Source organism: Pyxicephalus adspersus, chromosome 1 (assembly GCF_032062135.1).
Source record: "Pyxicephalus adspersus chromosome 1, UCB_Pads_2.0, whole genome shotgun sequence".
Classification (NCBI taxonomy): Eukaryota; Metazoa; Chordata; class Amphibia; order Anura; family Pyxicephalidae; genus Pyxicephalus; species Pyxicephalus adspersus.
The window spans coordinates 73006542-73029462 of record NC_092858.1 but is presented as its reverse complement, the minus strand read 5'-3'; the positions used below and the strand labels follow the sequence as shown (position 1 = coordinate 73029462).

General features: G+C 35.3%; 1 protein-coding gene across 7 annotated transcripts in view; it reads left to right on the top strand.

Moving 5' to 3' along the window:
- The window catches only part of DMD (dystrophin), a 721719-nt gene that overhangs the window by 282064 nt on the left and 416734 nt on the right, over positions 1–22921 (top strand). For all 7 annotated transcript variants that reach the window (XM_072414251.1, XM_072414268.1, XM_072414235.1 and 4 more), the window contains 3 exons: positions 1776–1877; positions 3067–3160; positions 15655–15872. In XM_072414251.1, coding sequence (XP_072270352.1) covers positions 1776–1877; positions 3067–3160; positions 15655–15872 — 414 coding nt within the window. The remainder of the gene's footprint in view (positions 1–1775; positions 1878–3066; positions 3161–15654; positions 15873–22921) is intronic.

Genomic DNA, 22921 nt, shown 5'->3' with positions numbered 1-22921 from the left:
AAAATTACGCTTACAAAGATTTTTTTTTTCATTATTGTGTTTCATGTGCTATAGTGTTGAAAAAAGTTTTCTTTGGGGAGAACTAAAACTTAAAGGAATGGCTGAAAATCAGATTAACAAGGGTAATGAAAGTTTAACTGATCGCTACAGTTTGCAACCTATATTGCAGGAGTTGTCAACATGTAAGGAATGCAACCTATATTTTATTATTCGTCTGCCTTTGAAAAGTCTCTGCTATAGAGCTGTCAATCAGTATCATTCAAGTTCAATAAAAGTTACACATTCTTATATATCTATGTCACTGGAATCCTTTAAATTTTTTCTGAACAGTTGTCCAGTTTGCGAAAATCTACCCAGACACAAAGTATGAACAGGAGAAAAAGTAAGGTCAGGTCAAGTGTGTATCAATGTACTTCAAAAATTTAATGATGCACTTTTGTAGCTGTTGGCTGAGAAAAGTTTATTTTTATAGTGCCAAGAAATAAAAGTACAATTCTCTTTTGAATGTCTGGGGAAAAACATGTAGTTCTGTAGGTTTTCTCTAAAAACAGAGTGTAAATCTGTTTAGCAGCAAAGGCTGAATAGTAGCTTCATGTTAATGTCTATGTGTATTAATGCAGTGTCACATTTGCTGTAGACCTTTGGAAAAATTGCTACTTGACAGGCAAAATCTGTCATGATTTCTGCTTCCCACTGGCAAATGGCCTTTTAGGAATCAATTATTAAAGTTTGTTAATGTTTTATGTATTTAAAATGTTTCTCTCTGACACATTAAGATGTGCAAAATTGCTGCTCATACATCTTAGGCTACTTGATTTGTTCTAACAACGCCAATGAAAAGCTCTCCTTGTATCCTTAATCACAAAAAACACAGAGGTTATATGAGAGTGGTCAAGGCAATGGTAAATAGCACAGCACTCAGTGTGCATATCAAGCTTAGCTTGTTTAGGCTAAATGAAGCTGTAAATCAATGTATGTTCTCTACTCAATGTATGCTCCTTTGGTATGTTAGTTTCCTTAAACTGAATGCTAGGTAAACATAAAAGACCCAACTTATCACAGTTCTGTAATCATTAATAAATACTCAAATATAATCAATGTAAATGAAGGTAAATGTAAGCAGTACAAGTTCCTGAATTTAACCTGTTATTAGCTTTTTGCAGTTCCTGTACAGCAAAGCTGGAGTATAGTGCAAGAAGTAGTAAAAAGTTCCAATGAGTGTGTCATTAAGAAGCATGCTGATAGAAATAGAAGGCAGAGTGAAATAGAATGAGCAGAAAAGAGCAGCAAAGACTTGTACCGAGCAGATATGAAGAATGCTATTACTTTCTTAAAAAATGCTAGTTGCCTGAACTATCTCTTTAAAAGCTCCAGCAGTTCTATTATCCTATCACCCTGTTTACTAACCCCTAGATGGTCAACTTTTTAGAACTGGGGCTGGTGAAACACTTGGAGCTTGGATCATCTTTAGTGAGACCATGCTCCTTCCCCAGAAACCAACTGTTTCCCTTGGGTAGTAAATCCTTACCAAATATCACTTACTCTCATGAGCAGGACTTTTTTTTCTCATTTTTACTTAAAAAGTGAAAAAATTTAAAAAAAAGAACTAATTAAAATAGAAGTATAAGTGAGTAGATAGAATATGTTCAGTTAGTGTTGACAGGTTAATATAGCTTCCCCTCATTCATACTTTATTAGCTCAATAACATTATCTGTTAATTATTTATCATTATTATACTGTATTTCATGTTTATATTTTTCTTTTTCCTATTTAGGAAACAGAGGATGCTATAACAGCTAAGAAGCCCCATGTGGAAGGCGTATTGTCCAAGGGTTATCAGCTACATGCAGAGAAATCTGTGTCCTATCCTGTAAAGGTAATTGTCCAATATCATTGTTATCCTGTTATTGGTTTTATTTTTAGGATGCAGGTAGCTAGGAATGTCGGTGTCCACATGGACAAGCATAAGCTTCACTGAGCACTCATCTTTACTGAGTCATAGTCTAATTTAAAATATTCCTACACTGCATAAGTAATTTCCTAAAAAAGCAATGACATATTTAAATTTTTTTGTTCCTTCTGTGAATGATCGTAGGAATGGAATTATATATATATATATATATATATATATATATATATATATATATATATGGGGAAGATAAGGCAATCTATTAGTCTTTTCAAATAATATACAGCTTTATATAGGAAGGGACCACATGTGTTATTCTCGTGGTTGTTTAGTACCAGTATAGGTAGAGAAACACTAGAATCAACCACACGCAGTGCAAGTCCAGTTATCAACCTAAAAATGTTACACAGTGAACTGCTAGAGGTTGAATAGTGACATGGAAGAGTATTACATTACTCTGCCAGTCACTACAGCACAGACACTCGACAATGGTAATTGGATAATTTCCCACGGTACACCTAAAGATCCCTCATGGCACACTAGTGTGCCGCGGCACAGTGGTTGAAAATCACTGATCCAAGGTGTTCTTGGGTATTATAGTGGTCAGAAGGAATTTTTGGTTGATAGGAGGGGAAAATCACCAGCAGACTGACAGAGAACGTCTGTCGAATGCTCTTTCCGCTTTCAGCTTCCAAATCGATTTTTTATCTTTTATCTACTATAATATTGAATATTTTGATTTCTAAAAAAAAACCCTGATGAAGCCCCTAAAGGGCGAAATGCGTCGGGATAAGAGGTCAACATCTATTCCGTTTATGTTTTTTCGCTATAAAACAATTTTTAGCTTTGAAATTGTAAGCCCTGAACAAACTTTTGATTTTCTTTTTTAATATAATTTTTGCATTATTGATAAAGTGTAGATTTTAAATATATACTTTTTTCTCGAGTAACTGTCTGCCTTAAAAGCCTGCTCTCTTTCTTTTCCCTTTACTATCAAAGGTACATGGCTATTGTAAATTAAGCAGGCTTTAAGTTACAAATAGTAGATACTCCAACTCATTAATTTTATTTGTCATAATAAACTGTTAACATAATGTTTATGTAGTTCAAATATATTAGCACTATAAGCTATATAGTTTTTATTTTCCTTTAACAGAGAAAATTAGAAGATCTGAATAAAGAGTGGAATACAGTCAATTATTTACTTGAAGAACTAAAGAGAAGACCTGTGGTACCTTTGCCAACTGATCGTAAGTTTTTTGTTAACCACCTCCAAATGTACAAATTTGAAATACTGAGCTGTATTATTCAGAATGGCTCTTGGATCACTTCTAAAACACTATTTTTTATAAATTTGTATGGGTATAAGTGTTGCATGAATTACTACATCAATGTTCTCTACAAACCCTAAAGAACCAAATTATACTCATTTACCCTCCTAAGCTGCAGATAGCTGGTTTCTGATCTGGCAAAGATTATTTTTTTCTCTTGAACAACAGTAACTATTTTGAAATTAAAAATGCTATTATGTAATTCATTTATTTTTGTCTTACTTTGGAATAATATTAGTGGGATAATTATGGGAAGCTATATGTTCTTACTCAAAAAAGTTTTCATTTTTATCAACAAACTAGTAAATGAATTTGGAAAAAAGTGTGAAAATGGAGGATATAATATTGGGCTTTTGAAAGATTTGTGGCTTTTAAATAGAAAGGCAAAAATTGATGAATAGTTGTAGAGTGAAAAACCTTTTGGTATCTTTGTTGTTTTGGTCAATGAGTATTAGTACTTTTTGCAGTTTCATTTTTCCTTTTTTTTCTACAAGACCTTTAAAGCACTTTTGTCTTAATGGCCAATTACTAGTAACAATTTGAAACTTCTTAACCTTTTGGAACTTTTATAAGGATCCACAGATATTATTTTTTAAATAAAAGCAGCAGAATTAAAATAATTACTTTTTGAATTTACACAAACCAGTTTAATCAGGTTAAAAAGGTTTTAGTGATTGTGTTTACATACAATATATATTGAGCAAAGCCCTGTTTTATATTCCATATTTAATATTACTAATTATGACTGCAATAATTGTTCAAGGCTAAATATGAAAATGACTTTTAAGGCATTTAGAATTTTATATAGTCATTATAATGATAGTAAATTAGACAAACTGTGTTTGGGTATACCTAAATTTAAAAAGTGAACAATGTACTCCTCCAGGATTAGTTTATGCTTTGTCCATTGTTTAATTTTGACAAAAGTATAGGCCACAAATCCGCAGACATTATTTCCATGCCACACATACACAGTATGGTTTATAGTAAGGTAACAATTAGTAAATTGTCAATACTTGGCACATAGCATGACTTGGAAAGAGTGTATTAATATGAGAGTGTGATTTAACGAAGGCATCATGCCAGAGCTACTGTCATCGAACCTATTAAAAGATGTATCTTCTGCTCATCTGACTGACTTCTATTTGACATCTGCCTAACTGTCAATATTGATTTGTGTTAACTACTTTGGAGTCTGAGCCTATAATACATACATTTATTCTGCTTCGTAACACATCATACATTTACCATGCTTTAGATCCTAGTATATTGTATATTGAATTTTGTTTTGCCCTATACTATTTATAACACATGACACATCTTGTTTATTCCCTCTACAGTCTAGTGAACTAATTACCCCTATAATCTTTGTAATACACCACACATATTCTTAACATGGACATAACCTTTTTTCACCCTGTAGTGCAACAAACATCGTTCTCATTCTTTTTACATGTTAGCAAACATTACCTTTCTTCACTATGCAGTGCCAAAAACAACTGGGGTTGATTTATTAAAGGTATATAAGCTGTTCTCTTCACAAGTGAACTATCCCTCATCAATAGATAACTTACTGACTTGAGACTCAGTTGACCATTCAATCTTGTGAAAGCAAAAATTCATGATTGCTAACCCTCACATTCTGCTCCTTTATAAGCCATTTGTTTCCAAGAATCCCAACTGTCAACAACTGAACATAGTCTGTATGTTCTACCCTTGTTTTTCTGAGTTTCCTTTAGGTACTTCCCCAAAAACATACTTATAGGTAAAATGGCCTACGACTATTGTATGGACATAGAGATTTTTAAGTTCCTGTAAGGGACTGTTAGTAGTCCATAAGTAGTCAGCTATATAAATACATCATCATCATAATAATAAAAATCAACGATCGTCGTCCAATCCGATCCGCCGGTCCAGTCGTTCATTTCCAACGACTATCCTCGTTCGTCGGCGTCGTTGGCCAATCGGTCGTTCGTTCGACGTTCATTTCCAACGATAAAAATTGGAAGTGTGTATGCAGCTTAAGAGTGTCCACTAATGCATTCTATTCATGTACCTTACTCCATAGGGAGTAAGATCTTTCTTGCAACTTGGCACATCTTGATAGTGATACTCTGTTTTTTAATGACACCTTATTCTACAGGACAAATATTCCAAATCATACCAGTTTCAGCCCTTCTGTAGACATTAGCCATGCAGCAGGGTTACCCTGTTATAACTATACTCATCTATAGGCATTCTTAAAAAAAGTATTTAAATCCAGATCCCTTTTTTTCCTTTATAGTCTCCTTAAAGCTCTAAGAATGATTGCAGTACAGCAGTACATAGATGCTCAACATCTGTCTCAGTCTAAATTTAATGTATTGTACAATGTTTTAGGTAAAGTGATTGGGTTTGGTAACCCTGTCACCCTTTCAGAAATTTCTGAAAAGATACAATTGTAGTTGCTTCAAAATATGACTTCAGCAGCATGTTTTTAGAGAAACTGCATTGTTTAGATCTGTGTGCTTAGTTAAAAAAATCACTTTGCAGTTTTAGATATTTGAAGGTCACAGCTCAGTTTTATGAGGTTTATTTTTAATGTAGCTGACATCAGGAAGTAGCTAAACAACAAACTTATCTAATAAAGCTTTCAGAATCAATGTATTTTCTGCATAAAACTTGAGCAATCTGTGGAGGTCATTCACAGCATGCTGTAAGACACCAGCAGGGAAAAGTAATGAAAAGAGCAGGGGTAATATTAACTAAAAATAAAGATGTATGAGAAAGCGCTAAAGACATCCCTTGGAATTATTCTGAACAATGGCAAGTTTCAGCCTATTTTTATTCATAAACGTTAACATCCATGAATCCTGAAATCTAGCCTTTTGTCATGTTTTGACAGCAGTATACTCACAACAAATGATTTAATATTAGTCACAGCTGTGTATGTTTTTCCATTAACACTCCATGTGTCAACTTTAGATAGGAAGAAAGATGAGAGTGTGTTATAGTAGACTATACAGATGTTTGTTTGCTTTTCAGGTGAGGTGGTAACCTCAATATATAGCTAACTGGCAATATGACATCTTGTTTTTTTTTTCATGGTCCTATAAACCACAATGTGTAATTTGTAAATATCTCTGCAAAGTAGAGAATGCCAAGGTCTCCAATCAGCATTCATCTTTAACTGTTTTGCTTGTTCTAATTGCATAAAATAATACCTATGATTTATTAACTTGCTAATAGTAAATAAATATACTGCAAATATGCTGAATACATACCGTATATAATACTGATAACATTAAACAGCCCCAATATATTCCTTTTAACTTAATAATATGCAAACTGTCAGTTTCTGCATGGTAATAAATGCATTGACAATTGTATTGATTTCCATAGGAGTTTTATTGGAATTGTGTCTAGCTCTATATTATTACAAAATGTATTACACTGAAAGAAAAATGATGCATGCTCGTAATCAGGAGCTTGCTATGCCATTAATATAAACTGAAAATGTATACATCATTGCAAACCTCTAAAGGGCAGCTTTTTAATTGACTTCTCAGTTTACCTTGAGACTATTATCTAATCTGAAGTGAAGTGTAGCATCAGTGTAATTAATCTTGCAAATTCAACAGCAGTAGAGCCAGACCTCAGTGCAAGATAATAGCAATCCTAAGCAACTTGAGGGTTCTGGAGGTTTGCCACGATTTAAAAAATAAAAGATAGTCCATGATGCCCTATAAAGTCCAAATCCTGATAACTTTTCATAATTTCACACTCATGAAATGTTTGCCTTGTAATGAGGTTGATAATATGGAATGTTAGTTTTTTCACATATTAGGCAGCAGTATACTCTTAGTGTTTTAAGCCTATATGTAATTTATTTTCCACTAGCAGTTTTGGTATGATAGGATTTTATTCATGGACAGTCTGGGGTGCAGCAATATGTATAGCTACCGCTTATTTTTTATTGTAAGAGGTAATCATGACATTTCTGGTCAGAACATGTGATTTACCCTATACCAAATACAAATTAGATTTTTTACTTAATCCCAAAAATAAAGGTTAATACTAATCTGTGATTTTTAGGTAAAGTTGTATTTAATTTTTTAATCTTTAATGTAGACGCTGACACCACAATATACATGCGTTTATCTAAATAAAAGTGAAAAGCTCTGATTTAGTTTCAATCAAATCAAAGGAGTCTAAATTTTGTGACCTAGTTCCACCACATGGCATCACTCTATCCAGTTTAAGTATTTTTACTGGCCACTGAGGTAGTCGTACTGAATGATAGAATGGCACTTGACAGGGGACCTATAGTTTGAGCCATATCTTTGTAGCATTTTTACCGCTATTATTGGGCGTTTGTTGTGGTTTTTATTAGGCATAAGATAAAAATCGAACATTTGCAAAAATGTTGTAATCTTGACGTGCAAAACTGGATGTACATGTTGCACAAAAAAAATATTTTCTACTGGGCCGATCACCCTGCATAGGCTGCTGCCCTAAAGCCGAACTAAACTAAAAATACAAAAGTTACACTGACCTCGCAGATCCCTCGATGGCACTGCTCCTTCCCACGATCCGGTCCCGTTTCGTTCTGGAATTGCTCTTCATCCCAGCACGGGGGGAAGCACTTGGCGCCGCCATCTTCTGTTTTCTCTTCTGTTTTCTTTTTGTCCTCTTGCTACGTCACCGGATCTCACACTGTTCAGGTAGAGATTGGGTGACGTAGCTGCTGTGAAGGGGAAAAAAAGGGAGCCAATTTCACTGTGCATGCATGAGATCTGCATCTATTCCCCCTTTGTGGAAAAAATGCCCCTTCTGCGCATGCCTGAAATCGGGCAATGCTCAGAAGGAGTAGGCAGAGCCTACCAGGATCTGCACTCCCATTAAGTCTCGAAACTTAAAGGTGCGGTGCTGCACCCTTTTTTTTAAAAGCCTATTTAAGCCTGAAGAGAGGAATAAGAGTTGCTAGCTTACTGTATTAGAAGGCCTGGGGAGAGAGATGAGTTGATTACCTGGAGAGGCATTAGTGTATACATAGTTATCCATAGTTATCCTGCCCCAATAAAAATCTAATATTAATGAACAAAGCAAGATAACGGGCACTCTTTAGCATGTGGCTCTGGTACATGTGGATTGTGCCGCGGCAGTGGTATGCTAGTGAAAAGGACCAGTGAAAGGTGTCCTGACAAAACTCTTGCTTTGCTATGGACTTCTTGCTACTAAGTAATCCACCTCTCTTGTTCATTAGTCACCCTCTGAATTCCCAAGCCCCATACTGTGTTACAATAGTGTAATTATTGGTAACTATTTAGATTAGATTTAAAGAATATTAAGTATGTAACTGGAAATACTACAGACTTAGTTTTGGTAATGGTAGTTGCCAAAGGTAAAATTCAGTAAAAGTGTTAGCTCGTAAAAAATACCCTATTGCGGACAATCTAGAGCCTGACAGGTACAAACAAATGCTTGACTTGCATAATGAACAACTATTGTTCAGAAAGATCGGATATGAGACTGCAGAAAAAAGAGAATAACATAACCATAAGCTATAAACTGTGGAGTACAAAGATGCCTGAACTGAGAGCATATGTAATAAAGAGGATAATTAGATGTGAATCAGTTAAAATACCTGGTACAACATGCTTTATTTAACCTTTGACTGGAACCATTTTAATTGATAGGCATGCCAAGCTTGTTGAGTTCCTGCTTTCAACGTGATCTTTTGTATGAAACAATAGCTTAAATGGATTATCATGTAAAAAGTAATTGCTTAAAATCACACCTTTTGAGAGAGTAGTATTTATCCTATTATATACTTAATGTGCTATATTTAATAACATAGTTTGTTAAAAAAAAAAAAAAAAAAAAAGAAGGAAAATGACATAATGCTATGTGCACTTGTACTAGTTAAAAAATACAAGCTGCCTAGCTAATATGCTTGACTGACCTGAAAAAAAACCTGCACATCTGGAAAGTTTGAGGAGTACCTTTATGCATACATGTTTCATATCTGTGATTCAGAGTGCAGAGGCATTGAGCATTTTCCCAGACACAGTCACAGATGCTCTTTTTAACTGATTGTCACTGGCAGTGCTGGTGTTTGCACTCTGCAAAATAACAAAAGAGTGTACCTGTGGTAATTACATGGATGTGGCTGGTGACCTCTTCCACACCATTGTTTTCACATATCATGCACTTGTCAGACATACAGGTCCTGTGTGACTGCCTGTTCTATGCAGGTGTCAATAACATCTAGGATGGCACTGCCATCTAATGCATTCTTTAATGCTACCTCTACCATCTTGTCTGAAGGTTTCTCTTATTGTGATGATGGTGAAGCTTTATTGCATAATCATAACATGGAGACCAAAATTAGATGTAAATATGGGCACATTAAGTTTATCCTAACCCCAAACTAAAGGCTACTTGAAACTTGCATTTTCTTATTCCTGTAACCCTATGTAGAACTAATATTTGCCTGCTAATTTTTGTTACCATACTGTAAACCAGACTATAGCGTACTGAAGGGTTGGCAATGTAGATAAAAATGTAGATTTTAGTAACCACCTCACAAGCAAGGGATACTTGCAAAATGCCTAAAAATGCAGTCAGGAGTTCAATTCCTGTCCTTGAGCTTTACATGCATGTTACCACTGCTCAAGTCTTTTAAGTTTCTAAAATATGGAACCTCATCCAAGCATACTCGTGGCTACACTGGGAATATCACAAATTCCATTCTTGAGTGGCAGGATCAACACGTTTTTTTCAAAATTGCCAGTTTTAATAAAATAGTCTATAGTCTAATCTGATTTTTTAAAGGGGATCTCTGGTTCAGATTAAAACATGGGCTTGGCAGAAATGCTAGATTAATGTTAGAATGTTAGAACAGTTTCCTGGTTTCACACATGATAATGTTAGAAGGTATCTGTGGAGAAGTGTTTAGTCATGCAAGTTTTTAATAATTTAAGCTTTGTGTTGTCTGTATCCCCTTTAGCTCCCCATACATGAACATTATTTTGTTCAATGCCAGGATAAAAAATTCATTATTAATGAACTATATGTGGTCCATCTGTTGATTACAGCTTTTCTAATGACAAGCAGTATGAGCTAACAGATTGTAGGGATGTACATTATATGTTAATAATTCAATATGAAAGGTAGAAAGTAACACAAGCAGGCCAATGACTCTATGTTCCACCAAAAGGCATATTTGGCTTGTTTGACTTATGAAGCCTAATTTGTGTTATTGTATGATTTATACATTCATTGTTAAGCAACATTTGATCTAATATTTTAGGTCCATAATGTTTTTTTTAATGTCAATATCTGAAATCAGTTGTTAGGAAGTAAAGATTAAACCCAAGTACGTAATAATGATAATGCAAATTCTTTTTTATCTTTTAAAAGTGTACTTTCCTAGGCATACATGTTATATTTTTCTGCAGACATTTTGCAAAAACATATTTTGGTGTTTTATACACAATATACCAGGAGACTGTATTCCTTTTTTATATAGGTTGTATATTGAAGACATGTGTCACTAGCTAGGAGAAGCTAAAATTAACCCAGACTTAGTCCCAGGAATAAGGGTGCCATACTTTGGCAATTGCCTTTTTTTTTGGTGTCTAACTGTGTCTAACTGTAACTCCCAGCTCTCCAAGACTGGTAAAGATAGATAATGAGAGAACCTAGGTGATCCAACAAACCTGGAATGGATTCCCCCCCTTAAAAAAAATGAAGTTGCTATTAGTTAGCAAACATTTGTAATCTTTACCAGGTTTGCTGAATCACCTAAGTTCTCCCATGATAGTCTTTCTTCAGCAGTCTTGGAGAGCTTTAATACATAAGATCCAGTGACTGCACAGTGAAGCAGAACTTGCATGGTAATGGGTTTATCTCCCCTTCACTTTGCTTTTTTTTCCTGTCTGCTTATTTCTTTAGAGTACATGTACGGATTGGCTTCTTGAGCACTTATTTCTTCTGTATCAAAAGACTCATACAAAGTAAAATTGACTTCTGCTTTTATTTCTACACTGCTTTTATTTAAAATATGAAATCAAACATCTGTTTTGAATACATAACTGCCTTGTGTCTTTTATATCTGGCTTGAGTTCAGCTGTTCCTGTTATCAGTGGCCATTATCTGCAGTCATGCTTATTAAAGTGAATTACCTACCTATTTTCTACTAAATATTGCTATAGCTAAAATTATTTTACAAAAGGACTTCTGTTGTTCAGCAAATCAAATCAAATCAACTGAGACACTGAGCTTTGACAGTAACTTTATTCACATAATTGTCTTTCTCATCAGATTACAAGGCCAACATTCATATATCATAGGCAACCTTGAAAAATGTTACCCTAGGGTTAATTAAGATTAGAGATTTGCATTTTTATTTTTGCAGATCTTGACCCTCTTCTAGCATAAACTTTCAAGATTAATTTTGTATGTGCAACATTATCTTTTTATCTGAGATGTAATTGTATTATCAGCATCAGTATTATCAGCATTCTTTTGATTTTACAAAGCAGAGACAAGTATTTCAGGTCTTAGCAATTGCATGCTACCATTGTGATGGTTACAACCATTCTTCTTAACAGGAAATTTGTGGAACACTTAAAAATCCAGTCTGTTTGACAGCTTTAATTTACTAATTCTAAAAAGGTTTAAAGTGGAACTAAACTAAACTTTGAACATTGGTGATTTAAGCAGGTGGTAACTACAGAAAGAGACAGGTGAAGTCCCTTCTGCAATAACTGTTTTTACTTGTCTGATTGCCGCCCCACTGCCAAATTTTGCTGAGATGCACATGCAGCCAACACTCCCAGCTTCCCTTGCGTGCACACCTGCACAGGAGTTACATCATTCCTGGTTGGCCAGTCAATCTCCAGGAAAATAGAAGGAAGATGGTGGTGCCCTGTGAAAGAACAGGGATATGTGAATATTGAGGGTTTAGTCGAAAAAAACACCCAATAATCCTGTATTCAAACTTACAGCATGATCCAGGCTTGGAGAGAAAATGCAACATTGCATACCCAACAAGTTCTACTGCATTGCACAATGGTTTTAAACATAAGGAGATTATAAACAGAAGTAGACACACATAGGACTTTGGTAATCAGGATAATCTTTGACCATTTAACTAAAGCTGCGTACACACTTCCAATTTTTATCGTTCAAAATGAACGACGAACGATCGATTGGGCAAAAATCGTTCGTAAAAAAAGTAACCAACGACGCCGAAGAACGAGGAAAGTCGTTGGAAATGAACGACCGGACCGGCGGATCGGATTGGACGACGATCGTTGACCATCGTTCGTGTGTACGATCGTTCATTGATCTTCCATGGTCTGAGCATGCGTGATGAACGAACGTTCGTTCACTTCCTGTCGTGAACGTCACTTCTTGTATCGCTCAAACGATCGCATCTATTGTGTGTACAATATCTACGAACGATCGTGTCGTTATCTGTATGTACAGGATCGGTGCTATACGATCGTATAGCACCGATCGTGCAGGATATCGTGCAGGATCGTTCGTCGTTCGTTTACCAACGATAATAATTGGAAGTGTGTACGTAGCTTAAGTGAGATCATTTAAAAAAGTGAGATCAGAACCTGGCAGAAATTCCAGGGAATCCCAAATTACAGATAAGACAGTTCAAACATATGTATTTTACTGTGAATTTAGTTATTGATCTACAGGACTGTAAGAAGAGCTCAGCATAAGCTCTGTATAATCTAGAGATAGATTTATTAAAACTGGCATGGAACTGAATTTTTGCAAAAAAAAAGTTACAATTCCAACGGTTTCTTATTTTTTATTATATCCTAAAACTTTTTATAAAGATCCACAGATAATCATTTTTTACAGAACAAGCCATGTTAAGGATTACGTGGTACTTTACAACTTTTATTCAGCTGGCAGCATCAGATCAACTTGGAACGTTTAACATTAACAGTAATTGCAAGTGTGTAATACATGTTTGATAGGTATTAGGTTATAGATTTTAAAAAAGCATTATAAGCAAAAATATTAAATATTCTAATAGCTTTTAGAAGAAATTTTAGAAAAGTTATTGTAGAAAAGAGATTATATAGAAGATATTAGATAACTTGGTTTTTGTTACAGAAAACACCTATTGCCATAGGATTACAATAATATTATTACATTAAATTCATTCAGTTTAGATTTAATATTCCTGTGTTGGAACACTATCCTCCTCTTTCCCCCATGCTTATCAGATCTGTTAAATACCACATCTTTGTAAAAGTTTCTTAAACTAGCATCTAGCATGCGATTAACTGCACCTCTGCAGCTAGCCCCTTTTATGCAGCATTATAGATTAGGAAATAACCACAGCCCAATAAGTGTATTACATAGAAAAGGTGTGATTTACATGAAACATTAGCAAGTCATACACTTCCCAGAGCAAACTATATAAGAGCTGGCTTTCAGGTTGTTATCTCTCTCTAAGGACACTGTAACTGTCTGAAGAATCGGCTTCCCATAACATGAAAGGTTTATTGTTCAAATACCTTGCAGCATGGTTTATGATTGCATTATAGATATTATCATACATTGAAACACATGGATAAAACCACCCACCTTACTGCAGGATATTGCAAAAGCCACAAAAATTTAATCTTGGACAAACCACTTTTTTTAAATTCTTTGAAAACACATTTTGTTGCATTTCTTCTTGGAAAAAATATGTTTGGAATCAACAGTGGAAGCTGATTTTTTACAAAAAGATTTGTAAAAAATCAGAGTTGAGTTCTTATGATTTTACCTTGAAATTCTGTTTTTCTGTAAGAAAAATATGAAGCAACATATATATGGACCAACTAAAAGTTTGATGGAGAAATTATTTGCTGATCTACTCGCTAGAACTGGGGTACAAAGAATAGTGGGGTTTGTTTGGGTGTAAACAATTTGAATATCCTCTACGTCGTGCGTTGAAAACAAAAAAAGTGAGCTAATTCAGGGGCAGAAAACAAAGAACAAAACAAGAACTAGAGAGGAATATCTTTTTCAAAATTAGATATTTGAAGATCATAAGTTTAAGGAGTATAATGAACTTCTATTTACTTACTGTCTCTGTTAAATATAGCACTAAAAGGCGATTTGTAATGTTTATTCAATAAGTTTAAAAGTACATGCTGACCGTGTCCAGTGGGCTTCTAGATAGGATTTGCTTCTTTTTAGTTTGGCTAAATGGGTTGATTGAGTGGCCAAATTTGAATCCCATTAAAATCATTAGGGGAAAAATTTTAGTACAACACAAGAGAAAAACAATCCTAAAATTTCCAACTTAGTGGGCCCTTAATTTTTATTATTTGTATCATTTAGTGTTATTGTAGTAGAATCAATATTTAAAATTGCAGGGCCACAAAGTACAGTAATGTATGACTATATATAGTGATTTTATTTATAAAATGTACCATTTTGGTAGAAATACAGTATGTATTAGTAGTATACCAGGTTCCCTTCTAAATTTAACAATAACAGTAGCACTTGGTATGGTGAGTGGTGAGTGTTGTCTCCCTAAGACAGAATGTGAGTTACTAGCAGGATCACCAATAAAGTAGAAAAAAGGCCTGAAAACAAGAAAACAAATGCCACCACACAGCTTTAAAACCAACGGTATAAAGTAAATGATATTTTTCTATACCATGCCTCTACAAAAGAAGAATACTGAATGAGGGAGCTATGACTAGGCATATAGAATATTTGATGCCCTTGTAGAAAGGTAACAGGGTTTGAAATCTCCCTCTGAGCCTTCTACAGAATACCCTCATGGATACAAATCCGCTGTTAGGGCAGCATTTGTTAACTAAATGATCTTATATCTTTTACCTGAATTGAGCAACAATAGAATGCAAAGATCGCCCATTCCTATGAGCTTGCTTCATGTGCATTTACCTAAAAATATTCTCTTTGGCATGCCTTACAGTGGTTTTCTCACAGAGCTGAGGATCCTGAATCTCATGGGAATGCACACCAGCAATGTGTGATTTAAGACCCTTAGCTTTACTAGGATTCTGACAGCAAAATTGTGTAGGTAACTGTGCCTGAAACTGAGGTTTATTTTACATTTCAGAGATTTTAGGTTTTGGGGGAAAGGGGGATTGTGCTACCATATAGGTCTAAAGCTAACTGTGGTTTTCTGTCAATGTCATTACAATTGTTTTAAATATTTTTTTTTAATCAAATACAGGTTATCGATGTACCATCCATACAATGGATATCAGAGCTGAAAAACAATCAATTTTATCATTATATTATATAGTATTATAATGAAAATAAAATCAAACATTTTTTTTACTTTCATTCACACCACAATTGAAGAATACAAAGATACAAACAGGGTGCAATCTATTTTTAGTCATTAAATAATGTAAACTCTTTTTCAGGTCCTGAACAAACCTCTGTGGTTACTCAGACTCTTGTAACAACAGGAACAGCAGATATGCCATCTTCACTCCTATTAGAGGTCCCAGCCTTGGCTGAATTCAACAAGACATGTGCTGAACTCAAAGAATGGCTCACTCTTCTTGATCGTGTGATAAAGGCACAAATTGTGACAGTAGGAGATGTGGAAGAAATTAATGAAATGATTATCAAACAAAAGGTAAGAGTTATTTTTGTATCTGTTATACATTTCTTGAGTAGATGTAAAAAAATAAAATAAAAAATCATATTAGGGACTTAACTGTAGATCTGTATTGGATTTGAATCACAGTAATGAAATAGTTATTTTTTTTTTTGAGACAGTAACATACTACAAAACAGCACTTGTTCATAATAACTCCCACCCCTATGAGAAAGATGGTCTTACAGACCGTATACAGACAGTAGACAGTAGACCTGATGAGGAACTTAGTCCTTTTTCCTTTCTCTATCCCCTGATTATGCTGTACAAGGGCACAACCCCATATCAAGCTACATACAGACTCTCGAGGACCTATTAAAAAACTTCGTGATCGGATAGGGAGTGACAGTATACTGCATTAAGATTATGCTTTAGTAACATTTCAACATTTTTCAACATTTACTATATTTTAAGCAGTGTTTTTTGCATCAACCCACTTCATTAGTTCCTTACCTTTTCGTACTGTTTCTCACCCAAGCTTTTTATCGCTTTTCTGTTTTTTTTTTTTTTTGTTTTTTTTGGCAAACAATGATCAGTAAAACAAAAAAAAAGGATGAACCCAATGACATTAAGTGAAATGTGCATTTCTCATAATTACTAATTGTAACAAGCAGTATTTTTTTTTTCTTATCCTCAACCCAACTGTCTTTATTCATTGTGCAAGCGAAGGCTATAACAGTTTCATGAGATGCAATTAAAATGACCTTTTCCTCTGTTAAGGTTTGTATCTCAGGTAGTTTGTAATAGTGGAGAAGTCATGAAAAACACATTGACAATAAGGTCACGTAAGGGTCTTTTACACATGATTTGCAGTATACCAGTCTCACTGATTTGCCATGTTGTTAACAAAAATGTTTTATTTAAACCTCTCACCTTAAGTGCGGTACTGCGGAGACTACTGATGCATGTCCCACTGCTTCTAGTACCAAGTGTCTTGTTTACTTGCGTTATGCATTCAGCTCAATTTATTTCACATTGTAGTAATAATATACACGTAGGTATTTAAAAAGGTAGATGTTTTGTTACAGTTGATTAATAAAAACATTAATAAACACTAAGACATTGGAGCTATGTTCACACCCGCAGCAGGACCAGGCAGCTCCATGCAGCTGGCACATTACTGGACCACTGGCAGCACTGCACTGGAACAATTTCTTGCACATTATGCAGCAGGCAGAGACAGGCAACACTAAATTCATTCTTAATTGGCTGCTGGGGCTTATACTCTAGGTGTAATAGCTGCACTGCACCCGTACCAACGGTCTGAGCTTAGCCTTAACTGCATTGTTCTCCACTGCTATTTTTTATTTCCTGGGCAGTCCATGATCACAATCAATTGTGATTGTGGGCTCAGATGTTTACAAGATCTTAAAAATATCTCACAGGGCTCCTCTGTGTGCAGTGCATATGTTTAAAATACATATCCTTCCTTGGTCTAATTATCTGCCTTTTGTAGCCCTGCCCAGAAATGTACAGCATTCTATTTGTCCTAGAAAGCTGATTAATATATATATATATATATGCATTTACATATAATATATGCATTTACAAACTATGCACAGAAATAAACTTGTTTAAAACATGAACACACACTTTTTTATTCTATTTAAATCAAGCTGATCTCTTTCAGTGGATTTAGGAAGATGCAGATTTTCTTCTGATTATGCGTATAACAGTAGCTATACTATATAGTCGTCAATAAATATAACTAATAACTGTGACTAAAAAGTGCCAAAAATGTATCAAAGCTAAATGCTGGTAGGTGTTTACACTTTTTGCAATATACTTCCATGGAGCATAGACATTTTTTTTTTTTTTTTGTTTAGTGTTGATTTGTCACCTTGTTCCTTTATGAAATGTGCATGCAAATTAAAAGATAAAAGCTAAAAGATTTCAGATAGCCACTTCCCCCCAAAATATTAGGCAAACTCTCTATTGTTATTTTAGGTATACCACCCCTTAGCTGGCCTATGTGCAGATGCTTGGCATGTACTGCTTAGAAAACCATACTTTGTGTTGGTTGTGCATATTTCTCCGAGAATTACTGGTTTACTTTGACAATGCAATTTGAATTTGCTTGAATGGTCTAACTTGTGGATGCGGTAATGCAACAGAGTAAATGTATTTGGTTTTATGGTATGCTATGTTAGAGCAATAATTAAGTGACCTAATATATCCCAGAAACGTGCAATACTTTAGATTTTAACCTGATGTGGGTCTGCACTAAACGGTTGAGTCTATTGAAAAAGGACATTATATGTAGATGTATTCCATTTGTTAGTCTCAGTTTTGCATATATTGGGGATTACTGAGCTTTTATTATTATCTGAATTTTTCCTTTTTTATTGTAACAAGCATTGTATTTATTGGGGCCCCAACCCTGAGATCCTCCACCATTACCATTAGTTAGATGAGTTCTGGAGGCTGCCTCAGACCTTTAGCACAGAAATTCTCTAAATACGTAAATTCCGGCTAATAATTTTAGAATTATAACTAAGCACAGCTGGAGAAAAGTAATTTTGAGACATTAAGCTGCATCTTGAAAACTCCTTTAAATCATAAATGTAGACTGCTTTATAATTTGAATTTTTAAATGTATACATCATTTTAATTGATGTAAGGTGGCTGTCTCAAACTGTCTGAAATACCTGTGTATGTCTTAATTACATTTATGACACTACTTAGCCTTTAGTGACGATTTTCTAGTTAAGTACCTGATTTATCTGTACTGAGGAAGAATGTCAGACGTTATGATGGATGACATATTTTGCTTTACAAAATAACGACATTTAGATTTTATTTTAATGGACCAGAGGCCATCTCCAATGCTGATTTGGATTATATGTCAAAGTGTATGTATAGCCAACATTTTTTGTAGTTTTAGATAGAAGAAGGAAGGTTTTAAACCTTTTTCAGTTTATTTTTTTGCTTTTCCCATCCTTTAAGTTGATTTTCTCAAGCAGTGACACAACCCGCAATAAAAACATGATATGAGCTCTTATCCCAATACATTTGATTTAATTCTAAAAAAAGTTACTATTAAGTTAGGCTGCAATTTATTACATTTGGCAAAGTTAAAACTAATTTTTTTAGGTTTTAGGGGATTTTTTTGTTTAAAAAAGGGATCTATTTGTAAAGCAGTGACTCTGACATTCCCTGAAACATTCCAGGTTCATGTGTTTTAATAGCAGTAATTCTCCACCACAGAATGTTTCTGTGAATGTCAGATTCACTGCTTTATAAACAGACCCCGATGAGTTTGATTACTTTAAATATAAGCCAACTATTGATATCTCTAATATTTTATTATTGCGTTGCTACACTTGCTCTGTACTCTGTACTGTTTTTAAAACAAAACTTTTAGTACATAAATAAGTTGTAGGAGGGCACATACTCACAAAATATGAAAAAAGTTATAATACTAAAAAGAAAACACCAGGCGGTTTATTGTATAAGATAATGTTTTTCAGTAATTAGAATTAATGTGTTTGCACGTTTACAACAAACACTCCCAAAGAGCATTATAATTAGGCAGCCTAGAGTAAAAGTAATGACTGTACTTATTGTTTTGAAAGTTATTAATCATTACAAACAGAAAAAGAAGCTATTGAGGATATTTTTAGTAACTTGATAGTTTGTTCACATAAAGTTTTATATAAATTATCAAAAATTTATGAAAATGAATAGACTTTGGGAATGATACCTTTCATACCGTAGAGGTATGTGAGTGACTTATGCGCAGGGTTTTAAAGCTTTAAGTTCAGCAGATTCAGAGGCCACACCCAAAGGTATATCACTTTGAATGTAATACATTTTTGCCCAGAAATCCCTTGGTGTATAAAATGACCTGCCTACATAAATTACACACTATTAGGGATGAGCGAATGAAATTTTAAAATTCGATCTCACAGCGATTTGGGCTGTTCTGAACATGTAAGCGAGAACGGCCTGTGTATATTCGGCCATTGAAATCAAATTTTTTGGGACCTGCAAGAGCAATCAGTTGCTCTTGCAGGCCTGTAGTATGTGTTCTTGGATAGAGAAAAGGATAGGAAAGCCCTCATTTAACCTCTAGTGCCTGGGGATCGCGCACAGGAGGATTCCCACGGCTGCATTCATGAATGCAATCGTGGTACTCTTCCTGCCTTTCCGAGCACTAGAGGTTGAATGAGGGCTTGCCCTAACCACTAGTGCCGGGGGATCACCCACAAGAGGATTCCCACGGTTGCATTCATGAATGCAGCCACGGTACTTGTCCTGTAACTATTTCCTCAATCTTCCAATAGGTCTGCAAAATCGGTTGAGATGAGACAATTGGGATGTATCTTTAAATATATTTGGGTATGCTAAATTTCTGAGGAGCAGAATGTGGTATGTCCAACATGTGCATGCTGGGTTGCACCAAGTTATTTTTCAATGCATATGTCAATGTCCTGCTTGTGTTTGGATATAATAGAGCAGTGTGCTATGTTTTTTGGGTGTGTGGAGCAGTAAGTTAAGTATGAAGGTATTGTGCTTGCTGCAATGAGCATGTATTGAGTACATGGTGTGAAGTGATTTAATTGGTTTACCCATTTAATGATAAATGGTTTAATTGGGAGCAGGCAGAAGGGCTCCAAATATAACAGGACACATTTTGTCGAGTGAAGATTGCAATAGGGTTCCCGATGTGTGGTACTGAGAATATTATAGTGCAAGCAGCAATGTACTGAATAGTTTTATTATAAGTTTTACAAAGTGCTTCATATGAATTAAAAGGTTCTCCTATGTTCTGTGACAACAAAGTCACAGTGCATAAGGGAAACAGTGAATATTAAAACATGCAGGGTTACAACAAATGATAGTGAGGGAACCCTGCCCTTGTTAAGGTCTCATCATTGTATAGTTTGCCTGAAATACTCCTACCCCACAGTGTGTTTGAGTAACAATGTTTAGGTCTCATCTTGAAGAATATTAAATGAAAGGGGTGGATGCCAAGGTGCATATTGACTGCATTATGAGGTGTTGCCTATATGGCAGGCTGCAAAGTATCATTGTAAGCTTGCCTGAATTTCTCCTATACCAGAGCTTGGTTGAACAACTCTCACCCCATGGCTGACCAGGATAAATCCAACTGGACTGAATGGGGCCTAAAAAAATTCCACTGTACAGATGAAGGACCCAACTACATGTGATATTTTTAGTCAATTGTTTTGCTTTTGAGTTTGGTGCGACGGGTGCTGCCTATTGCTAATAACCCATATCTTTAAATCACCCTATATCATTTGTACTTCATTCGCATGCACTCTGTATACTCCACATCCATTTTACTCTTTTCAAGGATGTACCGTTATCATGCTGCTGTTTACAGGAAATGTAATTATTCTGCTTTGGGAGCATTGTTATGCAGCTTGCATGCAGATACTAAAAAGTATATTATTATATTATCTGTTGTTAAACACACTTATGTCTTGCCTTTGTCACAAAGCATATATAGTTTACACCCCAAGTTTTTATATTAGAGTCATCTTTTTCATCATCTGCATTGTTTCAACATATAGGGGGATTACTATTGTTCCCATAGCCCTGGTTTGTCAATGGCTTGCCTTGCTGTCAAGTAGAAAGCTTCAACAAACTTCTCACAGAGTATTAAAAACTTGGCAAAGTCTAAGTAGGTTGCATGATCTTTGCCTTACCAAAGCTGGAGCATAAGACTGTTCACCTGCCTCATTAAACTGGACCTTTCAAAGCACTAAATACTGGAAATGGATCATTAAAATATCTGTCAGATGTTTGTTATTTATCATTGGCAGTTTATACCTAATTACCAACCCATTACTGAAGCAATTACATTTTTCCTAAACCATTCAGTTTCTATATCTATTTATCTGCATCATTCAATGGACATTAATTAGCATAGGGCAGGATTTACCTGAAGACAAAAAGTGCAACTTCATTACATTCTGTGGAAAAAAATGTAACATTTCTTTTCTTTTTTTTTTTCTGTGCACAAACTTTTTATGCATAGGGTTCCAAGAAGATTTCATCCAAAATGTTGACCTTTCAGGTTAGTCAGATTAGGACAGGTGATGTCCGTTCTGCCATAACCCCTTCTACCTGGCTGATCGCGCTGAGTTTCTGTTAAAAAAATCTGAGCTGTGGATGCTCCCATACAATCCAATCTTTCCCTGCACCTGCCAGGAATGAATGAACACCTGTGCGCTTATGTGGGAGTTACTTCATCCCAACCTGGCAAATTAAGATGGATGAAGATCTTCTACAGCAGCGGTTTCCAAGCGGTGGTCTGTGACTCTGGCTAGTGCCCCCCCCCCGGATAGGGTTAGGAGAGGGACCACGCTGACAGGGCACACTGACCAGAGCTGCAAACCATGTCTCCCGTACACATCCCTGGTTCAGGGAAGGCTCAGATCTGCAATGGGAGAGTGGGCGGGGTTAAGTCATGATGACATCACTACTGGGGAGGTTTCTCCCCCTTTAATTGACATGCCGCTCCCCGCCCATGTGCCGTCAGTAACTGGTAATTTTAGTGGTCCTTGAGACTGAAAAGGTTGGCGACCACTGTTCTACAGGAAAAGAAGAAGGAAGTAATGGCAGTGCCCTGCATGGAACAGGGACAGTTTAGTATATGAGGGATTAGTTTTTCTTCAACACTTGTGAAATATATAGGGGCCCAAAAAAAACCTCTGAACAGTATCACAAATATGTGTGCATTTCCAAATATTTTATAGAGCAAATCCAACCAAACTGTGAAACTACTTTAATACCCAACAAATTCTGAAATGAGTCTACAGCAAAATCATTGAGGAGATACAGTTTTTCTTCTTGTATGTGTTTTAGGGCTTAAAGTGCATATAAAAGGGAAATCCAATATTATAAATGATATTCAGAGCAATAGATGGGGAAAAATCTCTGATAGGGACTTGTGGTGAGTTTGGAGAGATTTCTAATTTCCTTCTGTGGTGATAGGACAGCATGAAAAGGGAAATTCACCTATCAGACTACAAACATTAGAAAATAACCTGTTAGGG